This window comes from Notothenia coriiceps, unplaced genomic scaffold (assembly GCF_000735185.1).
Source record: "Notothenia coriiceps isolate Sejong01 unplaced genomic scaffold, NC01 NC01_scaffold00026421, whole genome shotgun sequence".
In the NCBI taxonomy this organism is placed as follows: domain Eukaryota; kingdom Metazoa; phylum Chordata; class Actinopteri; order Perciformes; family Nototheniidae; genus Notothenia; species Notothenia coriiceps.
This window is the reverse complement of record NW_011359122.1, coordinates 510680-524809: the sequence shown is the minus strand read 5'-3', so window position 1 is coordinate 524809 and position 14130 is coordinate 510680. Positions and strand designations below refer to the sequence as shown.

The following is a 14130-nucleotide window of genomic DNA, read 5'->3' as shown; positions in this document are numbered from 1 at the left end:
CATGACAAGGAGAAAAGAAAAAAACCCACTACCAGACACACAAAACTAAAAACGTGACAACACGAGAATCGTGACATTAAACTTGAATACATTTACATTATTTATTTATTTGTTTGTTCTAAATACATGTAATCAATGTATGAATGTACGCCTATTTAGTTTTTTAAAGGCAATGTTTTGTGATTTATGTTTTTCCTTTGGTGAAAACATCTCATTTATATTTTCTTTTATGGTTAAAAAGGTCCTTTCGGCTTTTTAGCACCGGAAAAATATCACCGAATGTCAGAGAACAGGGTTACGTTGATCATACTCCGCATATTTGTCCGGGTGTTTTGATTTCAAGTGGTGGAGTAATCCCGAAGTGGTGAAAGTCTTTGCAGTTACACCCTCTCGAGAAATGTCAGCTGAACACATTTTACAAATCGCAATCCGCGCCTCTTTCTCTGATATTTTGAAATATCTCCAAGCGGCAGCGACATGTTGGCTGTGAGCCAGCCGCGAGCATGGTCGCGCGCCGTGCTTGTCGCCGCGTTTTGATTACGTCATCACAACAACACGTTAGGTTACCAAACTTATAGGTGCATTTGTTGTTGTTGAAGGCCTGGCTGTTACAGTCTTTATTTACACTATTTTGTTGTAGGCCTACTGGCCTAGATGTTTATGCAGGTTTAAAGCACCTTGGCTTTGTTCTGAATGCACTTTGTTGTAGTTATCCTACAGAGAAAAGAAAATGCACTTGACTTGGAATTAATGTACTGTATGCATTCAAAAGTGCTGAATAAATGTTTTATGGACCCATAATAGTGATTATTTATTTAAGTTTTGCCATAATCATGTCTTTTTACATAATCAGGTAGCTGAACGACATTAGTAAAAAACGTAGACATTATTTATATATATCTATAAATATGTATATTTCTATTAATCATTTTCGGCATTCGGTTTTCGGCCAACTGTTTCCTATTTTCGGTATCGGTTTCGGCCAAGAATTTCCCATTCGGTGCACCCCTAATCTTTTTTCTAACACAGTTCTGTACTGTTATGGTGTTATGTTCAGTCATTGCTCATTGTTCTTATGTTGTAAGTAATTATGGGACGTATTTCTTCTTTCATAGCAATTTTCCTTCATACTTTCTTGCCGTGAAATAGGTCTTCTATTCAAAGTGGTCTTAAAAAGTCTTAAATTTGAGTTGGCAAAACCTGCAGGAACCCTGTGTGAGATTCCATGTTTCTTTCTTCATCAGACTCCATGAACATCCTGGAACCAGAGGATGAGGAGCACACCCAGGAGGAAGATTCTAGTGGCAGCAATGATGATGAAGACAGCCAGGATGAAGAGGAGGAGGAGGAAGAGGAAGAGGAGGAAGATCAGGTATGGATTCATGCAATGAGGTTCAGTTGACAAATATCGATTACTGCTTTTTTCTTTACCACTCATGGCTGCTGCTTTTTCTCTAGGATGATGAAGAGGGAGATGAGGATGATGATGATGAAGGTTCAGAGATGGAGTTGGATGAGGACTTCCCAGACATCAATGCCGCACCTCACATCCGCTTCGAAAGGTTTGACAGGGATGATGACCTCATCATAGAGTTTGACAACATGTTCTCCAACAACGGTAAGCAGGAGGATTTATTACCCATATCTGTACATTTGATTGTTTGGTAGAATTAGTTTTGATTAAGATCCACTGTGGTTTGTTACAAATGCACTTCCTATTCAGATAAAGTGCTCCCCCTTCTTGATAATGAAGCCCACTGTTTAAAAATAAGGAATAAGTCTTAATCCCTGTATCACATTTTGAGGTATACATGATTAACAATGGTCAGCCCTCTTATCCTAAGTAGTTATTCTCATATTCCTCACCAAAGTTTAGGACATCCCAAAAAAAAAAAACTCGGGGTTCGTCCAGAGCTGTCCCCCTAATGTCTGCCTACTGTTTTCTGTTATTTTTCCATCAGCTGACATCCCTCCCTCCCCAGGCAACATCCCCAGCTCCCACCCGCTGATGGTGCGTCATGCGGACCACGGCTCCCTCACCCTGGGCGTGGCAGGCACCAGCAGCCGCCTGGCACAGGGCATGGGTCGCAGCCAGCGGACACTGCGACAGCTCACTGCCAACAGTGGACACACCATCCATGTCCATTACCCTGGCAACCGCCAGCCCAACCCTCCTTTAATCCTGCAAAGGTAAAAGCATGTTTTTTGGTTTCTTCGTTCAACAACACATCTATTTTTTCATTATTCTTTGTGGGTTTTTTTGACACCGCCATTCTTTATTTGAGTGATAACACTCATTAAAATGTCTGTTCCTCCTCTTCTACATTCTTCAGATTGCTGGGCCCTAGTGCTGCTGCAGACATCTTGCAGCTGTCCAGCTCACTGCCTCTGCAATCTCGTGGACGAGCCCGCCTTTTGGTGGGAAATGAGGATGTGCACATCATTGCACGCTCTGATGACGAGTTGTTGGATGACTTTTTCCATGAGCAGAGCAGTACCGGGGGACAAGCAGGTGAGAATCACTCTGGGTTATCATTGATGTCATAGTTACTGAATGACTATAAGCCTTCATTCCTAACATGAGTGTTCTCTCTGTCCCTCCAGGCACCCTCTCTAGTATTCCCACTGCCTTAACAAGATGGACAGATGAGTGTAAAGTGCTCGATGCTGAGAGTATGCACGACTGTGTAGCAGGTAGGTCCATTGTATTATGCAGATATCAATGCACAAGGCTTAATGACTTCTGTTCACACACACATCCAAGTGTACAGCTGTGTCTTTATTATGGTCAAAAGCATGTCAACAGGTGAACATAAGTGTCATTGTTTGGACGTGGAAGGACCAGGGATGAACTCTAACATCTGTGTCTGCTTTCAGTGGTGAAGGTGCCTATCCTGCAGCATCTGGAGAGTCTGCGAGATGAGGAACTGGAAGAGCGTCGGGAGAAAAGGAGGCGGCAGCTGGCTGAAGAGGAAGAGTCTAAGCAGAATGAGAGGAGGGCCTCTGGAGCAGAGCAGGCCAGGGAACAGAGCCTGCAGGTAAACAAAACCCCTTAGGGCATTATGTTTATCACACAAGTTGACATTGCGTTGCCGATACAAATAATGTATATTGTGCATTACTACCTTGAGGTGCATGCGTCTTTTGGCGTTTTTATTCACTTTGTTGCTAATACGAACTGCTTTTGGTTCATAGGGTTCTGGATTGGGGACAGTTAATGGTGCTGAGAACACTGCAGGTACTGACACATGAATACATTTTGTTTCTGTATGTCGTAATGTTTACAATTTCTGTCTGGAATGGAACATCTGTGACGGCCTCGAGAGAGAGAAGCAGCCAGCAGAGCGTGCTGTGGGATGAGGTAGTAGTTTGTATAGTTTTAGGATCACACCAGATCTGGGAGATAACTATACAGTCTACTGTCTTTCTTATGGCTACGCTATACCAGCTGGACATCTCCATCTGATTTCTCTGAACTACAATGTTTTCTCATGTGTATATTTTATCCATTGCACTGCACTGGCTGTGCTGTGGTGAGGTAGTAAGTTGTGTTGTTGTTGGGGATAAGGATTGTTCACCCCGTTCAGGAGATAACTATACAACTTACTGCCTTCCTCAGTGCAGGCCCTTACCATATATGTCAATCAGGATCAATAACAAATGTAAATACTGCTATTTCTGTTTGTGCAGTTTTGCATGTGTGCCTAGTCATTCCTAACAATTAGTTATTACTGCTTTGAAAAGGTTTGGAGCTGTTTTGGCTGAGATGTTGTATAGGCGTAAGCATTGGTAGCTGTGAGTAATTATAAGGTACAAAGAGCTAGTCCCCTGCCAAAAATATTCAGTTGTATTTTTTAAATGCTTATTTTTACTGTTTATATATGTAATCTGTTTTTCACTCAACAAATTATGGTCATTTTTTCCATATATATATATTTCTTAAAGAGCTAAGCTTGTCCTCACACTATTGTTCTCTCTGGATGTTGCAGAGGGTGAGCAGGCTCAGGGTGGCACAGTGTCATGTCTGGACCCACCCAGGGTCTCAGAGGGCTTCCTCACTGCTCCCCCATCTGGAGAGGTCACTCCCACCACACCTGCTCCTCATGAACAGGCGCTGGTCTCCCTGGAGACTGCCATCAGTCAGCAGGTCCACCAGCCAATCGCTGACCTCCTACTGGCTGAGTCGCATGCCAGCTCACTGGCTGCTCTAGCAGGGGCGGGTCTTCCTGCCTTGTCATCAGCTGACCGGCCAAACAGTGAAGCGGAGGCATCTCAGATGGAAATGTCCCCGGCAGCCACAATCGGTGAGAGAGTCAGTGGGGGAGGAGGAGCGTTGGATGAAGGCAGGGAAGGTAGACTAACTTTGAAAGCTCTCTATTTACAGACAGGTCAACAGTTAGGTTACACATTTGTTATGTACATAATGTTGAAGCTGGTAACATCTTTTGAACACTGAAATATGAACCAATTGGTCATGGAATTTTACAACAGAACATTGATTCACGCCATTCTAACCTAAACGTCACTTTTTCTCTCTTTAGCCTCCCTAAGTCCAGACATCGTGGAGACCTCAGAGCCTGCAGTGGTGGGTGTTTCACAACTGGAAGGGTCCCCCATGGATACCAGCAGCCCTGCCTCTACCACTCAGGAAGAAGTGGCTCCCAACCCTGCCCAGACCGCCCAGCTGTCTCAGGAGCTGTCCGGCAGTAGGGAGAGTGGGCTGACTGACCGGCACACAGACGCAGACACTGGGTCAGTGTCATCCGTGACCAAATGAATGTTCAACTGCATCTATTGCCTAGATAACCATACAGTGGGACAAAAAAGTATTTAGTCAGCCACCAATTGTGCAAGTTCTCCCGCTTAAAAAGATGAGAAAGGCCTGTAATTTTCATCCGAGGTATACCTCAACTATGAGAGACAAAATGAGAAGAAAAAAAAATCCAGAAAATCACCCGTCCACAACCTCAAACAGTCACACTCCAAACTCCACTATGGCCAAGACGAAAGAGCTGTCAAAGGACACCAGAAACAAAATTGTAGACCTGCACCAGGCTGGGAAGACTGAATCTGCTGAGACTGCCAAGGCACACNTGAGGAAGAAAAGGGCTTTGAGGGAAAAAGTTAGCAGAGCAAGAACACAAAGTTGGTCGGATTGGTCGAGTGGAGCAGGCTTAAACAAAAAACCAAAAATTTTTTGGTTTTTTGTTTAAGCCTGCTCCACTCGACCAATCCGACCAACTTTGTGTTCTTGCTCTGCTAACTTTTTCCCTCAAAGCCCTTTTCTTCCTCACAGCTTTGGTTTCCTCCCATTCCATATCAGCTCTTTGGGTCCCATCTGAGCTGGTTGACATGATGATACAGTCAATGTACAGTTTATGCTAACCAGTCCAATGCTACCGTTTCTGTATGTTTCGATGATTTCCGACTCTCTCTGAACTTTCTGCAGCGTGTCTCCGACTTCACTTTCTTCTTCCGGCCTCTCGTGACAGCAGACTGACGCCTCCCGAGCGCCGATCTTCAAAATGATCACAACATTTATACACAGAGTTCACTTCTGAGCGAGCTAGACAGTGAGTTGGCAGTGTTCCATTGGTCGGTTTCCCTTCTGGGCGGGATCCCAGGTAGTAAATCAGTTTGTTGATTCCATCTGTTGGTAATCTGATTCTGATCGCAAAAACCAAGCCAATGCTGCGTTCATGGAGCTACGTGGAAGTGGGGAAGGACAATGCTTGATTGCGGATACGTAATTTCACATTCTAGCACAGTTTATTGCTCTTATACCTTGATTGTTGCCAATTACGATGCTCAACAGCTTGCTTAAAGGAACTTTGACGCTGGTATCAGTTTACCACCAATCACGGGAGTATTGTGTATAGAAAGTATTGAGTTATATTTCTCGCGCTACCTAATATCCATGAAGGCAACATGACAGAGGGAGGCCTGCCACTCAGGATGCCAAACTACTCTTTGCTAAGCCCCGCCCCCCACGCAACATCAGGGCCAAAAGTCTGAAAGCGAAAAAAAAAGATCTGAAAGCGAAAAAAAAAGATCTGAAAGTGAAAAACGATCTGAAGGTGAAAAGCAATGTGAAACCTGAAAAAACAAGATTTGAAACTGAAAAAATAATTGTTTTGAATCTGAAAACGAAAAATCTGTAACTGAAAAAAATAAGGATTCAAATATCAAAATATAAAAGTGAAATCTGAAAATAAATATTTTATTCAAAAAAAATTGCTGAACTGAATCAAAATAATATTCCACCTGAAAAATGATTTCAAATTCTTATTTTTATTTTTGAATACATCATAGTATTTTTCAAAGTTCAGGATAAAAACTTGAACTTTCAAATAAATTGCATTTTTTTTTAATGATCAAAACTTATGACTTTGAAATAGCTCCATACAAAACAACTCTCAATCGACAAATCTCAATCGCACACATAAACAAACAAAAACATTATAGGCTACCTCATGCTGTCTTGCGGTCGTCCTACATGAAGAATATACCAAACAAACACATCTGAAAAGTGAAGAACGACTAACTGAATAATGATAAAGAGCAAAGCAACATTTTAAAAATCTATAATTGTGTAGGGGCTCGACCCTCCTACCTATTGCTAGTTCCTGTAGCCTACCTGATATGACCTCGTGTGGGTGGAGTGACGTCCCGTGACCCCAGCCAGAACAACCCCGCCCCCCCTGAACACGAGTTGAATCAGGCCAAATTGGAAACACCTGAGCCGCGTCAGAGCAGCGTCAGCATGTGTGCACATTAGGATACCGTCCACAATTACACCGTGAAATAACTCGAGTTGAGGCCGTTTTTCTGCTGGAGTTATGACAAGCATAGATGTATTGTCCACCAGGTTTGCCGCCTTTGACAAAATGCATTCCTATGAATCACGCGAACAAAGCTATGTAGACTGGCCATTTAGAGAGGATTGTTACTGCACTCCTGAAAAGGTAAGGACTGGAGGCCGCTGTGTCTCGAGGAATCGCAGCAGTTAATTATAGCATACATTCAGAAACAATTGATTCATAGTTAATTACTTTTTCTTAATTTTGTTTTAATAATGTGGATCTGTAAAGTTACTGTACCTGACGCTTTCAATGTAGTGGAGTAAATGACACAGTCATGACTTCCAAAATGTACCTTGTGGAGAAATGTATAAAAAGGTGGAAATTACAAATAAAGTACCATAATATTGTACTGTAGGTACAGTGCTTACTTGCAATGCTTAAGTTAATGTACATAGTTTATTTCTGCTACTGGAGTGCACTTAGGTCAGACAGGGCCAACACAAGGTCAGACTAAGTTCATGTGGAATTTTCTTCTATTTCTACTCTGGATGTGTCAGATGGCTCTTAAGATCTTTGGAAACCTTGATGTTCATTAACCTACACATGGCCTCGACTAATCAATTATTTTTGAAACACCCAAACCTTGTTTACATTCTCAACAGCTTTCATCTAAGGTTGTGACAACTTGTGATTTACAGTTAAGCAGGTGTCAGCTTCAGTTTCATTGCATCAGGTGTCAGGTGCACATAGCCCCTTCCTTTTGCCCACCCTAGTCTTTTCATGATGGATGGGCTGCTGGCACCTCCCTTAAGGAGCAACACTCATGCTACCCGCTCTTAACCCCGCAAGAGCCAAATCATCCGAACGTTTACTTCACACTGACACTAATTCCCCTGCAGCTATGTAGTTCTTTTGTTCTTGCACATATCAACTTATATTTGTCATTGAGTTACTAGCTCATAAAACTCTTTATGTTACAGGGTACACATTATGACATCTGTGACTGATTTGTTTGTCTTTGCAGATGGCCAAGGCTGGGTTTGTCCACTGCCCCAGTGAGAATGAGCCTGATGTGGCGTGCTGTTTCTTCTGTCTGATCGAACTTGAGGGCTGGGAGCCAGATGATGATCCCATGTAAGGAAAGCATTCCTATAAGATAACCCTTTATCTTATATATATCCTGGTGCTTTGAGTCACTGAAGATTATATTTTCTCCTCGGAATCACTGTGTTGCCGTCACAAGACACATTTTTATATAAAGAACATGACCGTAGGTGAATGACAAGAAAAGAGGCTGCCCAAAAACTTTTTAGCTGTCCTTCCCCAGGCAATTTGGATATTCAAACACCTAATTTCCTGCATTCTGGTTCATTGAAATGCACCACATTATCATTGAATTGTCTTTATTTAAGGGGGAAAAAAAAAACTTCAAGTTGCAGATGACAATTACAAATATAATTAGGGTAGGCCATTCTCTATTTCTTTCAAACATGTATTCTCCTGTAGATAATCTTAATGTTATCCCACATGGGCAAACGTTTCTGCACAATGAAACATATTCCAAATGTTTGTTATCTAAGATTACATTATATTATGATACATTTACTAGACGTTGTTGCTCAGTAGTGGCTGGTTATTGTTAGTGACCATAGATGGTAGGAACGTGTTGAAGCAAATACCCCTGTGACCCTTCAACTAACTTCTTCCGTAACATTTTCTCTGCCCAGGTCTGAACACTTGAAACGCTCTCCGAACTGTGGATTCTTAACCTCGAAAAAAGATTTCACTGAAATGACCGCGGCTGATTTCTGTCATATGGAAAGAGAGAGGCTTAAGGTCTACCTTGTGAGTGTTCCTAAAATCTGTGTAGATTGTGTGCAGTGAAGTTTTGTTTGAATATTCACACAGTGGTGGTTTGACACTGCTTTTTTTTCCCCTAGAAAAAAATTTGTCACAAGAAGATGGCATATTTGCGGGAGGACATAGACCGTACCCTTGGGAGACTTATATCTCAGTTTGACATTTAACTGATTGAAATCAAACTTCCTGTCTTTGTTGTGTCATTTTATAGCAACACTAATCTTAAGGGTGTAGCGTAAGCTTTTAGTCTTGACTAAATATTTGTATTTAATGGTAGTATGACATATCAATAAAGTTGTTCCAAATATTACTCTTCAATTGTAGTACTGTATTCTACCACAAGATGGTGCTTTAGCTCTAAACCTGCCGTTTTTTTTAAGTCACAGACACACTTTCTGGAGTTCCCAATCTCAAAACCTTCACAAAGGAAATCTGAAATGAAAGCGCACATTGACCAGGATTACAATGTGGGCTATATTCCCTCTTTTCAACAAAATACTTACCATTTTCCTGAACGTGCCACCATCTCTACCACCCCTTTTCAAACCTTGACCCTGGACAGATGGCCTGAAGCCCCTCCCTTTCAATACCAACTGTTGCCCCACTAACATCTGTTACATATAGGGGACAGTGTGCTCTGAGCGGGCTCGCCAGGACACTTGCCTAACCCTGTGAGAAGAACTGAGATTTTAAAAAACCCTTAAGGGTACTGCTGCTGACAATGGAAATTGTGAAAAAGGTGCTCATGCCCTAAACACTTGAAGAAAGCTCCATGCACTGTATTGCTTCAGTGCTCTTATTTTGCTTTTCAAGAACAAAAGTCTAACATGAATATTATTTGCCAAAGTTGGTGAAAATTCTTGATTTTTTTTATGCAGACATGGAAGGTGTTTGGCTCCATTTTGAGTCTCTCCCTGAGTGGTGGTATAGGCTTGGCTGGATGGAGTGCAGGATTAAAAGATGCTATCCCTCCTCCAACCTTCCACTGTTCTGGATTAATGTCTAATGTAACACTCTGGCTACTGAGCCCAGATCAGCTGCTTAATTCTCCTTTATCTGCGTGCTGCAGCACAAATTGAAGTGAGACTATTTTTAGCCAAATAAGTACCCTTAGGTGATGTAACATTTCTAATGAAACTTTTATTATTCAACTTTTCAGGGAGTGCGTTTTATATTCCCAAGTCTATGCTGTTGCGAGATATTTCCTCAGTCATTCACATGTTGCAGTCATTTCCAATATAATTGATTTAAAATGCATTTAGCTACCAGAATACAATTTCAAATGGTTAACTGATGAGATGTTGGTTTGACATTCAGTAAGGCAAGTGATGTGATGTTTGCATAAGTGTGAAGATTATAAGGAGTGTTTACAGTAATTGCTAATGTAACTCCAATCAGGGTTTATATACATCCATCCACTTGTTTATGTGCTCCAGAAAATGAACAAAGAGATCAGCATGACTTCTATCCCTCAGCGGAACAGATGTGATATGTTGGCTTATCTGTGGGAATGGTGCAACACTGTTGATTTGATTGGATCATAACTAAGGTGGGAGCTTGGCTTCATATGTTTTCCCTTACCCCAGTTTTATTTAAGCAGTTTTAAGTATAAACCAATCAAAATGTATTTAAAATTAGTCATTCACTTAATAGGAATCAGCATTGCATTACTGCACATGGATTTGGTTGTTTTCTGATTTAATTAATATACTGTGACCAAGGGTTCTGTTGTCTAATTAATGAGTTTCCGCTAAACAAACTGAACAGTGAATGTAGCAGATGGACAAACGGACAGATGTTACCAACAGAAAGTTTACAACCTGAGCTTTCCATCAGGCCCCATCTGTTGCTCCTGCGCCTGGTTCCTCCCACCACCCTCCTCCAATGCTTCCCCTCATCAGCATCTATCACCAAACCCTCTCCCCTGATGCCATATACACTGCACTGCCTTAATGAAGGACATCAGCATTTAGCCTCTCGCCTGACCTGCTTCACCCTTAATCAACAGTGCTTAACGGCAAATCACGTCTGAGTGCCAAGAAATTAAACATTTGTCTTGCTGTAAATGCGTTTATGTTTAGGTATAGCTTGTTGCACTTGAGAAAAAACAATGCAGGATAAAAGATTATATTGGCTGGCACGTAGCTTACAGAGAAGCCTAGACTTTACAGTAATCCTGAAACCCAAGCTTTGTGAAGGTTTCTAGATCTTTCTGAATTTACTGACAGATTATAGCAAAGCAAACGGACTTTCGAAGTTACTTGTCCCTGCATTATAATTAGGTGTCCCCTTTTCAGTGTTTCCTTTCCCTGTAANCAAAATAATTACATTTGACTCTATTGTACAGAAATTAAGATTAAGTTGCAAGCTAAAATAAAGGAGAACTTATTTCTAGTGTGTGCGTGTATGTGTGCGTGTGTGTGTGTGTGTGTGTGTGTGTGTGTGTGTGTGTGTGTGTGTGTGTGTGTGTGTGTGTGTGTGTGTGTCTGTGTTTCTATGTCATTCAGAGGCTTGCTCTGGGTTTCTATCAGGTCAGACGGGAGGCTGTTGTGGGCCATGGGAAAACAGCTCTGGGGAACAGGTGAATGTGTCAGAGGCTTTTCTAAACCTCTGCTGCTGTTCTCACCCACATGTCCCATTTTCACATCTAGCTCATGCCAAAACACTGTAGGGCACATTCTCCTTTTAAAATAATTCATCCACATTAACACAGAGAGAAAAGAACCAGATTTCTGTTAAGAGACAAGACGATAGATGTTGAAAATATTTAAATATTTTTGGGGAAATGATCTTACCTCTGTCCTCAGTACATTTAAAAAAATTTATTCTAAAGGTGAATGGCGAGAAAATAAACTTTAGTTTTATTATTTCCAGATCACGTTAAACTGGCAAGTTTCCTTCACACCTTTATATCACTCAACTAATGACAAAAGTCTCAATTTGACTTTAATGACTGCGTTGAGGGAAATTATTGCACTTGAAACAGACAAAGAGCGGGGAGGCTGAGTGTAAAGATGAAGAGGTGAGAGCAAGAGGTGTGTTCAAGTGTGTTTATCATTGTGGTCAGTGAGGCAATTGTAAGAAGGGGAAGGTGCCTCTAAAGCTGTTGTCCAAGAGGACTTCCCCCCTCTTCAGCTACCTCTCCAAAAGGTTTGTCTTTTCCAGTCCTGGCAACAGGGGAGAAAGGCTGGAGGAGAAAAAGGGAGCGATTGTTTTACTGGGCGCCACTGGTCCATTGTGAACGCAGCCTGTTCTTTCTCTTGACCTGTGACCCGTATTGTTGTGGGGCTTCTCGTTTGGGGAGGGCAGACAGCTGGGGGAACTGCGGGGGGGCTGATGGACAGCTGGGCCAATTTGGAAAGCAACAGAGATGAGAGTGAGAGCATGTAAGAGAGGGATGAGAGAGGGAAAGGGGAATTAGTGTGTTGGGAGGTTAAAGGAGAAGAGGAAAGAGAAGGAGAGGGCAGAAGAGGTGACCAAGGTCCTTGCTCCCCATTCACAAGTTAGTCCTCTCTGCTCCTGTGTGTCAGCCTTGGCATAGGAATGACACATAGCTTTACACACAGGCAGACATTTGGCCTGTGAGAAAGTACTGGCAGAGTTAGCTGGCGTACACCCTCTTTGTGTCTTTGCTGTTTTGTTTCCACAAACATGGTGGGGGCAGGGTATGTGGATTATCCTCCTGAGTCCAAATACATGAGTGGGTGGATATAGAAATAATCCACGTAAATTAATTTTGGATACAAGATTACAAAACCCAGAGATACAGGACAGTCTCTGGAGATTGGGGCATGCTGATGAAGAGGCAGTGTGGGACCATTTTGGAAGAAATATTAATAATCATATCGTAATTTGGAGGAAATATTTGCATTTTGTTAGCTTGAAATACTTTTTAGGTTTAATATTTGTTTTTTAATTTGTATTCTACTGTTGCACCAAACACAATGTATGTCGAAATGATTTTAAAAATGCTGTTTGCGTATCAAGTGGCTCTCATCTATGGTGAGGACATGGAGGTCTCTTAATGGGAAGGGAACACATGCTCTGTAATACCATCTTGACCGAGACCGCAGGCAGCACAGCACGACCTGTGGCTGGACCCCCGGGGGAGTGAGGTCATGTCAGACATCAGCCCAGAGAATTAGTGATGCAGCACTTCAACTCTTGATTTCCTAAACTTTTTTGGTAATGTTTTTTTATTAATCTTTATTTGCATTATTGTGAATAAGCTAAAAGCATGAACCCTTTTGGCATCATGAAATTATGTTTCACTGTTTTGGCAGAGGAAGTTTGGTTCACCAAGAAAAAAAGACAAAATAACAACAGATAACTTCTTGAAGTGAGGAGTGAAGCTTGCTCTTGTTTCCTCTCGTGCTCAAATTTTTGTTTCTGTGTGCAGCACACTTAATCCACTGGCCAAACAAGAGTGACTCCCACTAAAATGAAAAGGTCCTGATCCATAGGAGCTAGATGGAGGGATAAAGCATTGTGATTAAGATTGTATTAATGGGGCCATAGGAGGCTGGAAGGCTTTAATCAGTGTCTGTGTGCCGGTAATCCCACTGCCTTTAAGCTGGGGCAGACACAGTGATCCCCCCTCCCCTTGAGCCACGGTGCACATGCACACATAGAGACACACACGCCTCTGTGGGGAACATGGGGATATGAGTGCCCAGGTTGAGAGGTGGAGCAGCCCGAAACGGAGACGCCCTAGACTTAGAGGAGCAGCTGGTAGAAGAAAGACTGAGGAGATGGATGGAGAAAGAGATGTGGGAAACGACAGAAGTAAACAATGGAAGATGGCATGGGCTGGCGTTATGAGAAGATGGAGGGATGGTATTTGCCATGGTCAACATGGTGGAAGCAATTAAATATAAATGAATAAAATGTATACAGAATCTGGTTCCATCTATCAACCATCAGACTGTTTAGCTCAGTTTTAGATTATTCCAAAACAGTTAAACTAAAGTAAAATTTGAAGCTAAGAAAATTGTGTTAAGCCATCTAAAGCTTGCAAATATGGGCCCAGACTGATATTTAGATACGTTTCAGATATTTGTATTTATTTACATCCCTTTCTTAATTTGAATTTTCCAAGTACACCTTTCTCAGTCTTGTATTTAGACAGTGAAGTTTTTCTGTCATTCCATTGTAAAGACTGTTTTATTGTCAGAGTCCATTGAGTTTGTGTCATGCTCCAATCAGTAAAAGTATTGTATGTATATATGGTTTTTGTCCATCAATTTCAGGGAGGGGGGTCTTCAATTAAAAGTTATTTAGGATACATTTGAGTGGCAAGTAGCTGCAGTATGGGCAATACCAGAATATATGCAATTGATCTCCTAAATCCAACTTTAAGTAATACATGTCCAAAGATGGTTTGTACATCAACAGTTCTAGTTCAACAAAGCAAGGAAAGTACACCCAACTTTGTGTCTACTGAGAGCAATAATGCTTAAGACAATTT

General features: G+C 41.8%; 3 protein-coding genes across 5 annotated transcripts in view; 2 read left to right on the top strand and 1 right to left on the bottom strand.

The window, feature by feature from the left end:
• Positions 1-1240: 1240 nt before the first annotated feature.
• Positions 1241-4792, top strand: LOC104956850 (E3 ubiquitin-protein ligase HUWE1-like). 3 transcript variants are annotated; one of them, XM_010784407.1, is made up of 9 exons: positions 1241-1372; positions 1459-1618; positions 1983-2190; positions 2334-2512; positions 2605-2694; positions 2878-3038; positions 3196-3238; positions 3990-4352; positions 4542-4792. In XM_010784407.1, exons 1-9 carry the CDS (start codon positions 1250-1252, stop codon positions 4775-4777), a joined length of 1563 nt encoding a protein of 520 aa, XP_010782709.1. In that variant the 5' UTR covers positions 1241-1249; the 3' UTR covers positions 4778-4792. The 3 variants fall into 3 exon arrangements, with proteins under 3 accessions (XP_010782709.1, XP_010782710.1, XP_010782708.1); XM_010784408.1 differs by having other exon boundaries at positions 1962-2190; positions 3990-4304; XM_010784406.1 differs by having other exon boundaries at positions 1962-2190.
• A 905-nt stretch (positions 4793-5697) lies between these two features.
• The window catches only part of LOC104956931 (E3 ubiquitin-protein ligase HUWE1-like), a 26347-nt gene continuing 17914 nt past the window's right edge, over positions 5698-14130 (bottom strand). The window contains exon 22 of the mRNA XM_010784511.1: positions 5698-5705. Within this exon, the coding sequence (XP_010782813.1) occupies positions 5698-5705 (8 nt within the window). The remainder of the gene's footprint in view (positions 5706-14130) is intronic.
• On the top strand, positions 6693-8983 carry birc5b (baculoviral IAP repeat containing 5b). Its single transcript, XM_010784409.1, has 4 exons — positions 6693-6965; positions 7828-7937; positions 8531-8648; positions 8744-8983. Exons 1-4 carry the CDS (start codon positions 6840-6842, stop codon positions 8828-8830), a joined length of 441 nt encoding a protein of 146 aa, XP_010782711.1. The 5' UTR covers positions 6693-6839; the 3' UTR covers positions 8831-8983.